The following is a 17,511-nucleotide window of genomic DNA, read 5'->3' as shown; positions in this document are numbered from 1 at the left end:
GACAGAAGTTGGAGGCAGGACCTCGGGGGTTTGCCATCCTGGCCCTGCCCACTGAGCCCAGACACTCGGCATACTTTTAAGCCACTCACCACCCACCCATCTTCTCCCCATTCCTGAGGGCAGACGATCAGGTAGATACTCTTGATATCCCCCACCCCTGCCATGACACCTGTCAAAGGCCCTCCCACGCCCATGCCTTTGTCCATGATCTTCCCTTCCTGGAATTTCCTCCTACCCGACTCATCCTGAACAGCCCAGCCTGTGACACATTTTATCCATGAGCCTTTCCAAATCACCGTCTGCAATGACAGACTTTCCCTTTCCTGAATCCCTTTGTCCTTCCTGCACCTTAACTTTGGAACTTTATTAAACATAGTCTTGTATTACTCGTTAGATATTGTCCTCCCCCTGTATATCCCTCTTGGCTCCCCAAATAGAAATAAATAGCTCTAAAAAAATATTTTCTTCTCTTTTCTTGTACTTCCCATAGTACTTTGCTCCACACAGAACTACCAAAAGTTATTTGCTAATCGAATAACTGAAAACTGGTAGAATAAATCGTCTGTCTCGTCCCCTAGCCTAGTTTCACTTCTGCCCCAGCTGCTCTGTTCTTGGAAGACGACCTCTACTCCAGGAGAAAAGTCTTGACTCATCGGCAGCAGCCCAACCAATCTCTCACAGTGATTCTCTTGGAGACACCAGAAGTGTTGCTGTAAGATCTCAGAGACCCTGATTCCATTCCTCAGGATTCCATCCCTGATCATCTCCTGGGTTGTATTTAGGGGGGGAAGGGAGGAACCTTGGGCATCCCCAGGTCATCACCCACCACCTCTCCAAGCCCCAGACTCCACCACTACTTTCGGTGGGTAACTTCCATCCGCTACCACAGGCAAGATAAAATAAATCAGGCCTCAAAGGCTCTCTCCTATCAGCACTTCTACACCATCACTCCTTCACCCTTTCTGATTCGTTCACAGCCCTAAGGATGTCAGGAGACCCCTAAGCTGGAACCCATTAGAGGAAGGCCAATGTCTACGTGATCAAGAAAGGCAGGAAGAGTTCCTAATCTGGAGAGGTCACAGGGGGGTTTGTGTACAGAGTCAAGAGTCCAAAATCGGGAAAAGAAAACCAAGGAAACAGAACTGGAGCCTGCTATGAGGTAGGGGTGGGGTGGGCATAATTTCTCCAATAAATTACTTATTATGATGGCTACAGATCAAGGCTGCTTGAAAGGCTGACGGGGAAAAGTGAAGGGGGGATTCTGGCTGAAGTGTCAGGGGTGGGATAGGGAATCCTCTTCTTCCTCTAACCTCAACACCTGGAGGATCCTTCCCCCCATCATTGATTAAAGCAGATGGTTCCTGAAGTACCTGCAGTGCATCACATGAAAGCACCCAAGCAAGGTGATCCTAACTCCTGGGCCAAGCCAAGGCAACCAAGTACAGGCTGGATCTGGGGGAGTCCCAGCACCCAGGAGGGGGCTGGGTGCAAGATGCTGGTCCAGCGGCATCTGATATTAATCAGACGGAGGCAAACCAACCCACAATCGCACCTTTTCTCCCGATGACTATCATCGTGAGATGCAGAAAAGGGGGCAGAGAACTGGAGCTGCTTCTGAAGGGGACAAGATGGCGGGTCAGTGGTGCTTCTTCCGTATGCTGAATGATGCTGGACCACTGTTTCCAGCCTCCGTGAGCTCCGAAGGGCAGCAGGGAGGCCCAGGCAGGTGTGGCCTGCAGTCAGAAGCCCAGCCAGGTTCCAGGACCCCGTCCCTCTTCCCTCGCATCAACTCCTATCACCTAAGGCAATGCTTTTGCGAGTATGGCCCTTGGACCACTCGTAAAAGAATTGCTTTACAAAATGTATTTGTCCCCAGCCTGCTCCTGCCCTATTGAATCAGAATCTACAGAACTGAATCCTGGAATCTGAATTTTAACAAGTGTGCTAAGCAATTCTTATGTTCATGGAACTTTTAAAACTCCTAAAGCAAGGTGATCTATTTCTTTTTTTTCTTTTCAAGACTCGTTTGCCCAAAATTTCCCACCAGGCCCAGGACAAGGCTGTGCAGTCTCTGGCAGGCTCTCCAGACTTTCTGAGAAGAAGGTTTCTTTTCCCTCTAGACCCCAGGCCAAATGTGCCCTCATCAGAGGCACCTGGAATTAGCCCGAGGCCTCGTGTTACTAGTTCAGAAGCCTGGGACCCGCCCTGCTCAGCACATGTCAGCAAATGGTCACTGTCCGGGCTCCAAGCTGGCTGCGCTCCTCCAGCTGGCCACCTCGGGCCCTGCACAGTCAGTTCAGTGCAGACTCTGTGATTTTCTTTCAACTATGTATGTTCCTAAAATGTCCCCAATTTGCAACGCCCCCTTCCAGCATCAGTAGATGGTAAGGAGAAGGGAGGTGCCCCATCCCCTAGGCCCCATCAGGAGTCACACACACTTCTCCCCAAGGCCCGTCCTCACTGGGGAGGGAGGGGGCAGGAAAGCAGGGAAGGGATGTCCCCGGAGCACCTGCTGTGCACAAGCTGGGGACAGTCTTCTCACGCACAGTATCACCAACTCCGGTTTGCTTCCTCGCCTGGGTTCAGAGAGACCACACATCACTCCAACTCCACAATAATCTGAGCCCGAGGAGATTCTGTCTAGAATTCTTCAAGATATTCAGGAAAATCTCTCAGAAAGATCAGGAGCCTTAAAAAAAAATCCAAACTGGAAGTCCTGAGTTCCTCTGATCAGATGCCCGTGAGGGCCTTTCATGCTGGGGTGTGGTCAGACCCTTCTACCCTCTTCTGGAATATTGGTGGATGTGAAACCCACTAACCCCATGATCGGCATCTCCCCTGCGAAGCACTTCTGCACACAAGCCTCCAGTGGCTGAGTCAAGTTCAGGGAGTTAATCCCATTTCAAGTCCAGGCACTTTCAAACCACGCCAGGCCTAGCTCTGCTCAAGGATTTACAAGCTTACACAACCAAAGTCTGTTAGGTGAGCCCGGCTCCTGCTACACACACACACACACACACAGACACACACACACACACACACGCGCGCGCGCGCGCGCACGCGCACACACACACCAAATCTGCATACTATCCTTCTCCAACCCCCAGTGAAAAAGAAACTATCATCTTGGGGCGATTACAGAAGAGCAAAGTCTTTTAGATTAGAGTAAAAGAAGGTCAAGCTCTAAATAAGGTCTGGGGTGGAGAGACTTGGCTAACTCCCCAGAAAAATCGTACCGGCAGGCGGAATCTGGAGCAGCTGGATTGGTTGGCCAAGAACGCAATTCCACTGCCATGGAAAGGAGTCAACAGCAGGTGTCATTAGGCTCGCAGGCCTATCATTTACCAGACTATTTCTGTCTAGCGGGAGAAAGTTTATCCTCTGGGCAAGGACCAATCCACCAGGCTTCCCCTTCTCCGCTTTCCTAAATGGGAGTTTTTAATACAGTTCCCGTTTTTCTTCTGTACAGTGGGTGTGGCGGGGGAGTGGTTAAATTCATCCTTTGGCTCAGCGTGTTTACAAAACTTTAGTTAATCATATATAATATACATAATATGCATGTATATGTGCACATATACATGTCCGCACACACACACCACTGCCTAATATTTACTTATTATTTTTATCTAAATCCAACTTTGTTAACTGAAATTTGTACTGGGGTAGCTGTGGATTCACACGCCGTTACAAGAAATAATACTGAGAGACTCCTTGTACGCTTTGCCCTGTTTCCCCAGATGGCACCGTTCTGCAAAACTGTAACATCATACCCAGGACACTGACACCAATACACTCCATGCTGTTCAGATTCCCCTGGTTTTACTGGTGCTTGTGTGTGTGTATTATCACTCGTGTAGGTTCGTGTCCTCCCCACAGAGAGGTGGACGTTTCCAGCATCACAAGGATGCCTCGTGCTGCCCGTTTATGTCCATGCTGTCCTTCCCCCGCCCCTCCGCCCACCTCACCCCGACCATAACCACTAATCTCCCTCTAATTCTAAAATGGTTTCATTTCCCAAAGTTATATAAGTGGAATCATACAACATGAAACTCTCGGTACTGGCTTTATTCACTTAGCATATTTCCCTGGAGGTTTGTCCAGGTTGCTTGTACCCGTTTTGTTCCTTTTCACTGCTGAGTAGTATTCCACAGTGTGACGCACCCTGGTGTGCCCACTGAAGGACATCTGGGCTGATTCCATCACAAACAAGGTTTCCGTGGGGACTTACCTGGTGGCGCAGTGGTTATGAATCTGCCTTCCAATGCAGGGGACATGGGTTTGATCCCTAGTCAGGGAGCTAGATCCCACATGCATGCCGCAACTAAGAGTTCGCATGCCGCAACTAAGGAGCCCACTGGCCACAACTAAGGAGCACACATGCCTCAACTAAGACCCAGTGTGCAGGCTTTCTGTGAACGTAAGTTTTTATTTCTCTGGGATAAATGCCCAAGAGTGTGATTGCTGGGGCATATGGTAATTTTATATTTAGTTTTTAAAGAAATCGCCAAAGAGTTTTCCAGAGTTTTATACACACATCAGCAATATACGAAGGATCCAGTTCTTCACCACCCTCACCCGCACTAGTTGTTATCCCTCTTTCTTATTTTAGCCACTCTGATGGTCTGATTATGACATTCAACATCTTTTCAGGGTTTTGCTCAACATCTTGATGTTCTCTTGGGTGAAATGTCTGCTCATCTCTTTTGCCCATTCTAAAATGAGACTTTATTAAACTTTATTAAACTTATTAGACTTTATTAAGTCTTCAGAGTTCTTTATGTAGCCTACATGCTACTCCTTTGTCAGATGTTTGGTTTGCAAATATTTGCTCCCAGTCTGTACGTTGTCTTTCATCCTCTTCACAAGGGCTTTCACAGAGCAAATGTTTTCAATTTTGAAGAGGTCCAATTGATCAATTTTTCCTTAGATACACTGGGATTTTGCTATCAAGTCTAAGAACTCTTTGCCTAACCCCAGATTCTCAAGATCTTCTCTTAGATATTTTCTAAAAGTTTCTAAGAGTTTTACATTTTACATTAAAGTCTATGATTCATTTTAGAGTAATTTTTATATAAGGTGTGAGGCTAGGGTTGAAGTTCTTTTTTTTTCCCTCTTTTTTAAAGTTTGGCAGTTCCTCAAATTATTAAATACCGAGTTACCAAATGACCCCAAAATTTTACTCCTACGTATACACACAGGAGAAATGAAAACATATGTCAGTATAAAATTTGTACATGGGGCTTCCCTGGTGGCGCAGTGGTTGAGAGTCCGCCTGCCGATGCAGGGGACACGGGTTCGTGTCCCGGTCCAGGAAGATCCCACATGCCACAGAGTGGCTGGGCCCATGAGCCATGGCCGCTGAGCCTGCGTGTCCAGAGCCTGTGCTCCGCAACGGGAGAGGCCACAACAGTGAGAGGCCCGCGTACCAAAAAAAAAAAAAATTTGTACATGATTATTCACAGCAGCACTTTTCATAATAGCCAAAAGGTGAAAACAACTTGAATTTCAACTGGTGAATGAAAAAATAAAATGTGGTATATCCACACAATGGAATAACAGTCAGCCATGAAAATGAATGAAGTAACTGATACAAACTTCAACATGGAAGGACCTTGGAAGTATGCTGAGTGAAAGAAGCCAGGCACAGAAGACCACATTTGTATGATTTCGTTTATACAAAATGTCCACAAAAGGCAAATTAATAAAGACAGAAAGGTAGATTAGCGGTTGCTAGAGGTGGGAAGGAGGTGGAAATTGGAAGTGGCTGTAATGGGCATGATGCTTGTTTGCAGAGTGGAGATGTTCTGAAATGAGATGTGAGGCTGACTAGACAACTCTATACATACACAAAATTCATTGAACTGCACACTTAAAACAGATGGGTCTTATGGTTTGTCAATTATCTCAATAAAATATATTAAATGCTTAAAAATTTTAAATTTACTAGCATCTAACTGGGTTTTCTTGTTGAGTTAATCAGAGGTTCGAAGGAGAATCGCAAAGGGAGTTATGTCCTTGATTCAATAACAAGGAGAATTTAAGAGAAAAATCTAAGAGAGTTTTGTGTCTAACAAGAGATCCACATTCCACCCTTTAAACCACAACTACGGGAGCTGGAGAAGCTACACCGGACCCACTGAGGCCAAACCAGGGGGCGTGGGCTCATGGGACAGTGACCCCATGATGTCACACTGTAAGCTGGAAGTAGCACTGGATCATCTCCCTTTGGGGATGGAGTACAGATAAGCAGACAAAGCAGAATGTCTGCCGAGGAGAATGCAAAACAGTGAATTCCACCGAGACACGGTGTGGCTTCGGTGCCAGCGGCCAAACCAACACGTCACAGACATCAGGCTGGACTTTTCCAGGAACTGCCCCTCTTCAAAACCGCCCACCCTCCCATTCTTGTGACTATGGTGGGAGAAGTCATCTGTCCAACCCACATCCCCTCCCTTGGCCACAAATGCTTTCCCATGACGTGCGGCAATCCTTTTATGGCAATGTGGAAACAAAGAGAGCGCCAGGCCAGGATCTTTCTAGAAACTAAAGCTGGAACATATCAAATACCAGAGCTAAAGGCACCCCTGTTTTTTTACCATGTGGATCCCAGTACCTTCCAATAAATTCCCCTTTTTCCTGAAATTAATTTCAATTGAGTTTCAATCCCCTATAGTCAAGAGTCCTAACTAATTCCATTCACGTTTAAATCGTTTTCTGCTTAAATTGTCATCCATTCGTTCTCCCGCGACACACAAGGCTTAGTTCACTGGAAGTCGCACCTTTATCACAATTCGATGGTGTCAGGTGAGAGCAAAGGCTTTCTCTCAGCAGAGGCTGTCTCCACCCACCCAGCCCACCTCCTTCCCACGACAAAAGTTAAACCATTCATCTGGGAATTCTGAACAAGCAGGCTGTTTCAGGATTACAGGGCAGAAGGCAGAGATCTGAACTAAGTCTGGGAAGTTCAAAGACCTGTCCAGCCCCCAGAAAAACAAACAAGTAAGTGGTGGTTATGGCTGTTATTATAAACCAACCTGGTGCAATGTGATAGAAAGCTTCTGAAATCCCAAACAGAGCAATTTGGCAAAGCCCATCTTAAGGGCTTTTGCAAGATCTTTCCTGTTGTTCATTACACTTTGGTTTAATCATGTTTGGATTAGCAAAACCTGAAGCATGTGTCGTTGTCTTTACGAAAATCAACTACTCGAATTGCTGAGAATTAAACTAACCAGGGCATGGAGACAACACAAATTCACTGTTTTCTTTTTTATTTCAGTTTTATTTAGTAAAAATAGTTAGCTGATCAGGCTAGATAGAGCTATCATCACAGCTTTAGTCTAGGCAGACTGGGTCCCTACAAACCTCTCTCCTGGCAGAGGAAGTTCAACACCCAGTGTCTCTGGGGGAAGCCAAAATGTTCACATACAACGCATCGAATTCAGATCTTAGAACCAAACAGTGAGATCATATAGACCTGGCTACATCCTTAAGTTAAAGTCTAGAACTAAAACAAACAGGGATGCTGTGGAAAATGTGAAGAATTCTAACCCTCCTCACCAAATGAAAATGTTACTAAAATGGTAATAGTAGAAATAATGACAAAAACAACAGAAAAGGTAACAATAAACAATAATAAGGGAATTCCCTGGCAGTCCAGAGGTTAGGACTCCGAGCTTCTACTGCAGGGGGCGCGGGTTCGATCCCTGGTTGGGGAACTAAGATCTTGCAAGCCATGCGGCAAGGCCAAGTAAATAAATGAATTAATTAATTAAAAAAATATTAAAACCATTTAGCCCAAAGACATCTAGAGTCAGGGGTGTAACTGTACTCTGTACAGGAGATTTGATTTAAATATTCATGAGTGGGTGCTCCCTCAAATATGCATCTCCCTATTATTTTTCCCTCAATTCTACTCTGGTTGAATAAATACCACCTTGATCACCACAAGTGAATGACATAAATTAAATTATGACACTGAGAACAGACTTAACCACACAGTTGTGACAGCCTTTTACGCACAGACATTCAGGATGGAGGACTTGAACTGCATAGACATTTTTAAAATGCATCTTACCTAATATCTGAGAGGTCGCACTTGTTTCCAGCGATAGCCATCACAATGTTTTCTGGACCATGTTCTTTCAGTTCTTTCACCCATTTCTTCAAGGTATGAAATGAATCCTAAACCAAAAGTGTAAATCAATCTTGGGAAAGACCCATCAGTGTAATATCTGAACCACGTAGAAATACAAACCCAATATAATTTAATGAAGAAAAATATCTTCAGGGGGCACACAAAGGTTAACATACTACCCCAACCTTGGCACAAACTCTGTAAGTTATACTTACAGAGCCTGTAAAAAGTTCCCCTTCTAAAATGGAAACTTGAAGTTAAGATAATCATATTAGTAATTTTCTTTTATAAATAACATTAATGTTAGCCTTACCTCAACTTGAGTGAGACAAAGCTATAGGACTGAACCAATGTTCATGCTTAATCAGAAAAGAAAAAATATATACATACACACACACACACACACATGCGCATAAACGCACGCTTTAGAGTCCTATTTTCCTAACTGCTCTTCCCTCACAATGACCTCCAGGAAACAGCCAAGGTAGCCACTCCAATTAGGAAGCAGTGGTCAGGAACTCACGGATGGTCACAGCATCGAATTAGTTAAAGCAGTTAACTAAGTTCAGTTAAGCAGGTCCTCAACGCTGAGTTCCAGGAGTAGGGGAAATGCGAGCAGACCACTGCCGTTATTCATTGATGGGTATCTTGGGTCCTCAAAATGATAACTAAAAATACATTCATCCCACATGCACGCAGACACACTATACATATATAAACATCATCCTTGGTGTTTCAAGTTGTATGATTGAAACATTAATAGGAAATAAGTATCTATAACCATCAAACACGCAAAATTTAAAAGTAATTTTCCTTTTCCTAAAAATCTGACATTCTGGAGACCAGTATTAGCAGGCATAACCTTGCCCTTACAAACAGTCAATTTTAAAAGCGAATGATCATTGTTTATTTAATTTAGCAGGTAGATTTGAAAGGCTTAGCTACATATAGATGAGAGAAACTCAAAATTTGGTGTTCACTCACCCCAACCAGCATACTGCGGAATCTCACCCCAGGCTGCTGGTGAGACTCACTGATGTCTCTGCCTTGGTCTTTCTAGGGGGATCACCATAAATGGCACCTAAATTCTAAAGGGGACCTTCTTACCTGTTTGGTAATATCATACACTATGACAGCTGCTGCGGATCCACGATAGTACATGGGAGCCAGTGAATGAAACTGTTTAGGAACAATGGATAGTTTTAGGCCAAAGTGAACATACTTTATGCAACCCCAAATTAAACATAAAACGATCACCCTACGTCATCCCCATAGGATCCCTAGAATTTCCCCAGAATTCAGATCCGATGATAAATTTTCATCCTCAATGGCACATTCCCTTGTAGTTTATAAACCATGAGATTCATTCTTGGGAAAAGCCAAAAATAAACGTTATTTTCAATGTTGCTATCCTATGAATTTTCTTTTCTCTACCGCTCATCATTTATCTAATATGGTGGACCCAGGGCAATCTCATTAGGATGATACAGCGATACGATGTTTGCCAAGGGAAGGAAAAGGCAAGACTGGCACAAAGCACACCACCCGGGCCTGGCTGCTAAGGAAAAGCCCTGCAGCAAGGGCATCTCGGCCTCCACCCTCGGGTCTGGAAGGCTGCCACAAATTCACAACAAATGGTGAGAGAGATGAGCTTCATTCCAAATGTGACAGAGCAAGTGCTGCTGGTCATGAGAATCATTCATCCCCAAGCAGGACAGATACGTATCCTGGGGATACATACAGATTTTATGTATATTTTGAAGACTATATCTTTAAATATATTTGAATATATCTGAAGCACATATCACAGAGGTGTTTTGAAAGACAATAAGAAAAAGATAACTCAGCTCAATAGAAAAATGAACACAGGATATATAGAGATAGATAAATCACAGAGGAAGAGTAATAAACTGTCAATAAATATTTTAAAATATGTTCAATGATAATAAAAGAAATGAAAATAAAAGCAATGATAGGGTATTCATTAATTTATTAAGTATTGAAAAGATTGATCATATCCAGGGTTGGTGTGGGTTTGGGGCAGGAGGCAGTCATACACTTCACAGGAAGGTATTTTAAGACCTGTTTATGGAAAGATGCTCAACACCACTAACCGTCAGGGAACTGCAAATCAAAGCCACATGAGATATCACCTCGCACCTGTTAGAACAGGTATTATTAAAAAGACAAGAAATAACAAGTGTTGGCAGGGATATGGAGAAAAGGGTACCCTCATACGTTGTTGTCCGGAATGTAAATTGGTGTAGCCACTATGGAAAACACTATGGAGGTTGCTCAAAAGATTAAAAATAGAACTACTAAATGGTCCAGCAATTTCTTTTCTGGATATTTATCCGAAGAAAACAAAAACACTAACTTGAAAAGATATATTCGCCCTCATGTACACAACGGCATTATTTACAAAAGCTAAGACATGGAAAAACTACCAGTGTCCATCAACTGATAAATGGATCATCAATAAGATATGATACACACACACACACGCATACACACTCACATACACACACACACAGGAATATTATTCAGCCATAAAAAAGAATGAAATCTTGCCATTTGCAATACCATGGAGGGAACTTGAGGGCATCATGCTAAGTGAAGTCAGTCAGTCTGAGAAAGATAAATACCATATTATCTCACTTACATGTGGATCTAAAAACAAAAACTGAATTCACAGATACAGAGAGCAGACTGGAGGTTGCCGGAGGCCGTGGGTATGGGTGGGCATAATAGGTGAAGGTGGTCAAAAGGTACCAATTTCCGGGCTTCCCCGCCAATGCAGGGGACACGGGTTTGAGCCCTGATCTGGGAAGATCCCACATGCCGCGGAGCAACTAGGCCCGTGCGCCACAACTACTGAGCCTGAGCTCTAGAGCCCACGAGCCATAACTACTGAAGCCCGCGTGCCTAGAGCCCGTGCTCTGCAACAAGAGAAGCCACCACAATGAGAAGCCCGCGCACCGCAATGAAGAGTAGCCCCCGCTCTCCGCGACTAGAGAAAGCCCCACGCAGCAACGAAGACCCAACACAGCCAAAAATAAATAAATAAAATAAATAAGTTTATATAAAAAAAAAAGGTACCAACTTCCAAGTATAAAATAAATAAGGCAGGGGAGGGAATCAATAGCATAGTGACTATAGTTGATAATACTGTATTGTATATTTGTAAGTTCCTAAGAGAAAAGATCTTAAAAGTTCTCATCACAAGAAAAAAGAATTGTAACTGTGCAGTGACGAATGTTACCTAGGATGTGAACTAGACTGTTTGTGGTGATCATTTCACAATACATACAAACACCGAATCAGTATGTTGTAAACCTGGAACTAACGTAATGTGGTATGACAATTATACATCAATTTTTTTAAAAAGTCAAGTACATAGAAGCAAAGAACAGAGTGGGGGTTAGCAGGAACTGAGGGCGCTGGGTAGGGGTGGCTGGGAACACACTGATCAAAGGGGACGAGGCTGCAGCTATGCGGGTAAGTCTAGAGATGGAATATACAGCGTGATGACTGTGGTTGATAATACTTGAACCTGGAAATTTGCCAAGAGAATAGATTTCACATGTTCTCACCACTTAAAAAGGGTAACTATGTGAAGAGAAAATATGCTAATTAGCTTGACTGCAGTTATCATTTCACTATGTATACATACATAGTGTATACATACATGTATGTATACATACATCAAATCACACCTTAAGGTTGCACACCTTAAACATATACAATTTTTATTTTTTAAAAAAAAGAGATCTTCTTTCAAAGCTATTGTTGGTAACATATAACAAAAAGTTGAAATGTGCGTATCGTTTGACCCCAAAGTTCCACTTTTGTGATCGTCACACAAAGATCCTCATCCCTATGTGGTAAATGGGAGAAAAAGATTCAAAACAACCCAAAGGTTCATCATAGAGAATTCATTAACGTTCTATGTATATCATGGAAATGCCACAACCATTAAAATGATGGTGAGGATTTTTATTTATAGGAAAAGATATCCTTGACATACCGTTAAATGAAAACAACAGTCTCAGAGCAGCAGACGCAGCATAATATAATTTTGGGTAAAATGCGTCTGGGTGGGTCCATGTGTATAAGCATAACATAATGTTTCTCAAAATGTTAACAGTGGGATTTCTCATCGCGTGTACCTTTTCCTCATAAGAGTCTGTACTGTATAAATTTTTATGATGATTTTTAAATGATTTTTAAATTTTCTAAAAGCAGCCATATTTCAGCCATAAAAAATAATGAAATAATGTTCAGCAACATGGAGGGATCTAGAGATTATCATACTGAGTGAATGTAAATCAGACAAAGACAAATATCATATGATATCACTTATATGTGTAATCTAAAAGAATGATACAAATGAACTTACTTACAAAACAGAAATAGACTCACAGACATAGAAAACAAACTTATGGTTACCAAAGGGGAAAGGTGCGGGGAAGGGATAAATTAGGAGTTTGGGATTAACATATATACACTATTATATATAGAACAGACAATCAACAAGGACCTACTGTACAGCACAGGGAACTCTACTCCATATTCTGTAATAAACTATGTGGGAAAAGAATCTGAAAAAGAATGGATATATGCATATGTACAACTGAATCACTTTGCTGTACACCTGAAACTAACACAACATTGTAAATCAACTACACTCCAATATAAAATAAAAATAAAATTTAAAAACAGAAAAAGAAATAAAAATAAAAAGCAGCCCTGGTGGCACAGTGGTTGAGAGTCCGCCTGCTGATGCAGGGGACACGGGTTCGTGCCCTCGTCCGGGAAGATCCCACATGCCGCGGAGCGGCTGGGCCCGTGAGCCATGGCCGCTGAGCCTGCGCGTCCGGAGCCTGTGCTCCGCAACGGGAGGGGCCACAACAGTGAGAGGCCCGCGTACCACAAAAAAAAAAAAAAAAAGTAGCCATATTTACTGGGGAGTCGGGGGGAGGGGGTAGCAGGGAGAGAAAGTTCGGATCCTGATGTTTTTCTGGCAAACAATAAAACCATCGTTCATTTTTACTTCCCGTGCAATACTTTTCATTGAATCAACACTGGCCAAGATGAAATGATCCTATCTGGAAACTGGAAGCACACCCAAAGCCGAGGATTCCTTCTACTGCAGGATGCTAGTGTGGCCTCACCAGAGTGTGCAAAGAAGCAGGCCACCCACCCCAGCCCCACGGCCCTCGTGCAATCTCCACCTTGATGAGAAACTGCCCTGCTCCTGTGTGGCTTTCGGAAAAGGGAACGGGTTGGGTGGAGCTCAGGATGGACCCAGGAGTTCCCAGCTGGAGGACCATGGCCGCTGACCACGAGTCACTGAGGACAGAGCCTTTCCATAGGCACTGGCTGCCCAGCTCTGTGTTTGTTGTCCTTGTCAGGCATCAGAAATCTATTTTTAGTCCATCCTTTGGCAACCCACTCCAGATGCAGAAACCAAAATCAGAATTCCTGCCGTAAAGGAGAAAAAAGCCATGTATTTTTTAAAACATTCCTGCTTTGCTAATGGAAAGGAATACATAGAAAGTGTCCTTTTAGCCCAATTATATAAAATGTCTATTTTTCCAAAATAGCCTCCGTCTAAGAATGGTCCACTTACACACTCGAAGCAGGAGAGTCAGTACAAAATGTATACACAAAGAGGAGCCAATCGTGGATTTTCTAAGACAGAACTCGTTTTCAGCTGTAACACCGTGAAGTAAATCTGAAACGGTCACTACTGTGCAGGTCGCGTGAACTATTTACCAGAGCTTTGTATATAAGGCATTACTTGCTCTTTCCTTCCTCCAAATGGAATCATTTTGAAATAACTCTGTAGATGAAGCCACTTAAACTTTATTACCAGGGACCTGGGGGTTTTAATGAGTTAAAGTTCGTGTCTCAGTTCCAAAACCCAGTAATGTGTTGGCCAAAGGATAATGTTTGTGGAGGACAAAAAGATAAATCATGTCTGGCCTACAATGTGTATACTTTTCCCCTACAAATATAAAACAAAAGCCACAAGCAGCCTCAACACTCAATATGACATCATTCCATTTCCGTGGGGTTGGAATTAAGACTGGTGAAACACTCTCATAAAAGATTCTTCTAGAAACAAAGTTCTCAATCACAGGAGGTTGATAAAACTTTTTTAAAAATCTCACCTTGAAAGGTTATTTCAAAATCAACACAATAGGTGCCAATTCAAAATCCCTTCTTCCCACAAAAAAAAAAAAAAAATCCCTTCTTCCCTAACTATCCAACGAAATATCAAGAATGCCAGATTAAAGTGTTCAGATCATTCTCAGGGGACATTTGTTTAGAAGAAGCGCAGGCATTGTTAACAGTCAATCCGTCCCTCAAAAGAAGAGGCCGTTTGGGCTTCCCTGGTGGCGCAGTGGTTGAGAGTCCACCTGCCGATGCAGGGGACGCGGGTTCGTGCCCCGGTCCGGGAAGATGCCACATGCCACGGAGCAGCTGGGCCCGTGAGCCATGGCCGCTGAGCCTGCACGTCCGGAGCCTGTGCTCCGCAACGGGAGAGGCCACATCAGTGAGAGGCCCGTGTACTGCCAAAAAAAAAAAAAAAAAAGAAGAGGCTGTTTATGTTCATGTGTGTGACTGTTTGTTTGTAATTGCTGGATGTCTACAGGGTAAGGGCAAGGCAATGGCCTTCTCTGAGCTTCTAAGACCCTCAGCTTTCACAGGTGCAAAGTGCTGCTCCCACTTCCAGCAACGGGCAAAATGATAAGTGGGCATGACCTTTCTGGAAAGCATCTGGACAATGTATTTAGAAAGTCTTACCTAAATGTCCATCGAGAGAGGAGTGGATAAAGAAGATGTGGTACATATATACAATGGAATATTAGCCATAAAGAAGAATAAAATAATGCCATTTGTAGCAACATAGATGGACCTAGAGATCATCATACAAAGTGAAGAAAGTCAGACAAAGACAAATATCATATGATATCACTCATATATGTAATCTAATTTTTAGAAATGATACAAATGAACTTATTTACTAAACAGAAACAGACAGACAGAGAAAACAAACTTATGGTTACCAAAGGGGAAATGTTGCGGGGGAAGGATAAATCAGGAGCTTGGGATGAACACATGCACGCTACCATGTATAAGATAGATAACCAACAAGGACCTACTGTATAGCACAGGCAACTCTACCCAATATTCTGTGATAACCTACATGAGAAAAGAATCTAAAAAAGATTGAAAATATGTATATGTACAGCTGAATCACTTTGTTGTACACTTGAAACTAACATAACATTGTAAATCAACTATACTCCAATGAAATTAAAATTTTTTTAAAAGTCTTGAAACATTCATATGCTCTGACTCAACAATTCCACTTCTGAAGGGAATGATCAGAGGTGGCCTCAAAGAAACCAGAATTCATTCTAGAATCATCAGTAATGCTGAAAACTTGTCATCAACCTCCATGTCTAACCATCGGGGATTGGAAACATAACTTTGGCTTAGCCGTGTGATGGAATACTGGGCAGGAATCACACTCAAGTTTCTGAAAAGTTTGAAATGGCACGTCAGGCAAGATGGCTTAGTATTTCCCAAAGCAGTGTTTTCTGCAGAACCCTGTGCCCCTGAAGTACTTTTTGGGAAAAAGGTTTCTTGGTCATGTAAGTTTGAGAAACTCTACATATTACAATGTTCCCCTGGAGGTTTACGGAGTTTTATTAGTACATGAAAGGCTCTGAAAATTTCTGTAGTAAAGGAACTTATTTATTTTGCTTTTAACTCAGAATTTTTAATTTACTTTTTACCTTTTTTCAAGTAATATTTATTAACATCTAGGGACCTAGTGAGTGTCCTGAGGACCCACCTTAGGGGCACAGGATGAAGACCCAAGACAGGGTGTTGACCTGCGTCTGGCTCTGTACCGGTTTGGGGGTGGCGGTGGCGGTGGCGGTGGCGGGGCGTGGGTGGTGACAGCTCAGGCTTTCCCAGCTCTGTGAGGACACTCACGGTTCAAGGTGAGACAGGCTCTGCATGGAACCTCCTTCCCCTGCCCTGCTCTTGCCGTACCCGCAAAACAAAGCTCCCTCCTTCCCATCCCACAGCATCCTTTGTGTGCCTACACACACACGCACACACACACACACACACACACTCAGCACACACTCAGCACACACTCAGCACACAGGCAGAAAGTGTTACTCCAGGAAACCTAATCCTTTAGACCACCCAGTCTGCTTCAGGCAAAATTCCTTACACGCAGGTTGGTGGTGGCATAAATTCCAAAGCAGCAAAATTCTGCACATCAAGGATGAGCAGTGGTGGAAAATGCACGAAATTTCCAAACAAGGATAGGCCCCAGCTGGGCTCTCTCTCCCCAGATGAGTAACCCAAGCCAGAGGGCTATGGCATCGGGTCCTGGAACTTCAGGGACTGGTTGTTTTAGGATTTTCAGAGAACGCTCTGTCCCTGGTGAGATGCTTCCACGCAGCCTGGGAGCCAGTGCTGGTCTGTCTCGGGGGCCAGCGCTCGAGCAGAAATTCTCACCCTCCCCCACAACACCAGGGCCACGCACACTCAAGGGCAGAAGCCAAAATACATCCCGAGGTCCCTCAGGATTCAAACAAAGAGGGAAGTGGTAGAGGAAAATTCCTGACATTCCGACATTCTCAGCTGGCAAAAGTTGAATGGAAAAACCACTACTGAATGTACTTTCTGTGTCATTCAGAAGAGCGTTTCTAAGATTTACACAGACCCTCTCTCTCCACAGAAAAGCAGAGGCCTATTTAATATGCCTATTCAGATGTCCTAAAATCCAATAATACGTAAAGTTTAATAGAAAAGCCTATTAAAATGGTTATTTCTGAATAATGCCATTACAGGCAAACCATCACTTGTTTCCATATTTCCTAATTATTTTTTAAAAAATTTTTAAGAGGATACACTACTTTTGCAATGAGAGGGGATTTTTTCCCCCTCTGCTTTCTCTTTTCTTTTAATGCGCCAGTTAATGTCAAAGGGCTTCCTCTGCATTCGGAGATCAAAGGGTTAAAGCAAAAGTCCCAGGAGGAAGCTGCGGTTTAGGGTCGCCTGACAAGGTGCGTGCAAACCTTCTGTAGCAGAAAATGATATGGCCAAATCCAAATGTCTTTCCACAAAAATGGTGTCGGCGTGGGAGTAAGGGGAAGAGGATCAGTGTGTTTTAAAAGACAAGGTCGTGAGCTGGCCTATTCTGATCCCTACAATAATGCGTAAGGCAGAAGTCGAGGTTGCGAAGCGCTGTAGCAATTCACGTTTCTCCCACCCATGAAAAACCCAACCACGGGGACCCTCAGCTCTCAGTCCAGTTGGCTGGCGCGAGGGGGTGGGGAGCG

The 17,511-nt window shown here is 43.5% G+C and overlaps 1 protein-coding gene across 1 annotated transcript in view; it reads right to left on the bottom strand.

Annotated features, from left to right (window-relative positions):
• Window positions 1-17,511, bottom strand: part of RAB31 (RAB31, member RAS oncogene family) — a 112,429-nt gene that overhangs the window by 38,814 nt on the left and 56,104 nt on the right. The window contains exons 4-5 of the mRNA XM_079943533.1: window positions 9,242-9,313; window positions 8,075-8,181 (exon numbers count right to left, since the gene is read on the bottom strand). Coding sequence (XP_079799659.1) covers window positions 8,075-8,181; window positions 9,242-9,313 — 179 coding nt within the window. The remainder of the gene's footprint in view (window positions 1-8,074; window positions 8,182-9,241; window positions 9,314-17,511) is intronic.

This window comes from Stenella coeruleoalba (genome assembly GCF_951394435.1).
Source record: "Stenella coeruleoalba genome assembly, chromosome: 14".
Lineage (NCBI taxonomy): Eukaryota > Metazoa > Chordata > Mammalia > Artiodactyla > Delphinidae > Stenella > Stenella coeruleoalba.
This window is presented reverse-complemented; position numbering and strand designations above follow the sequence as displayed.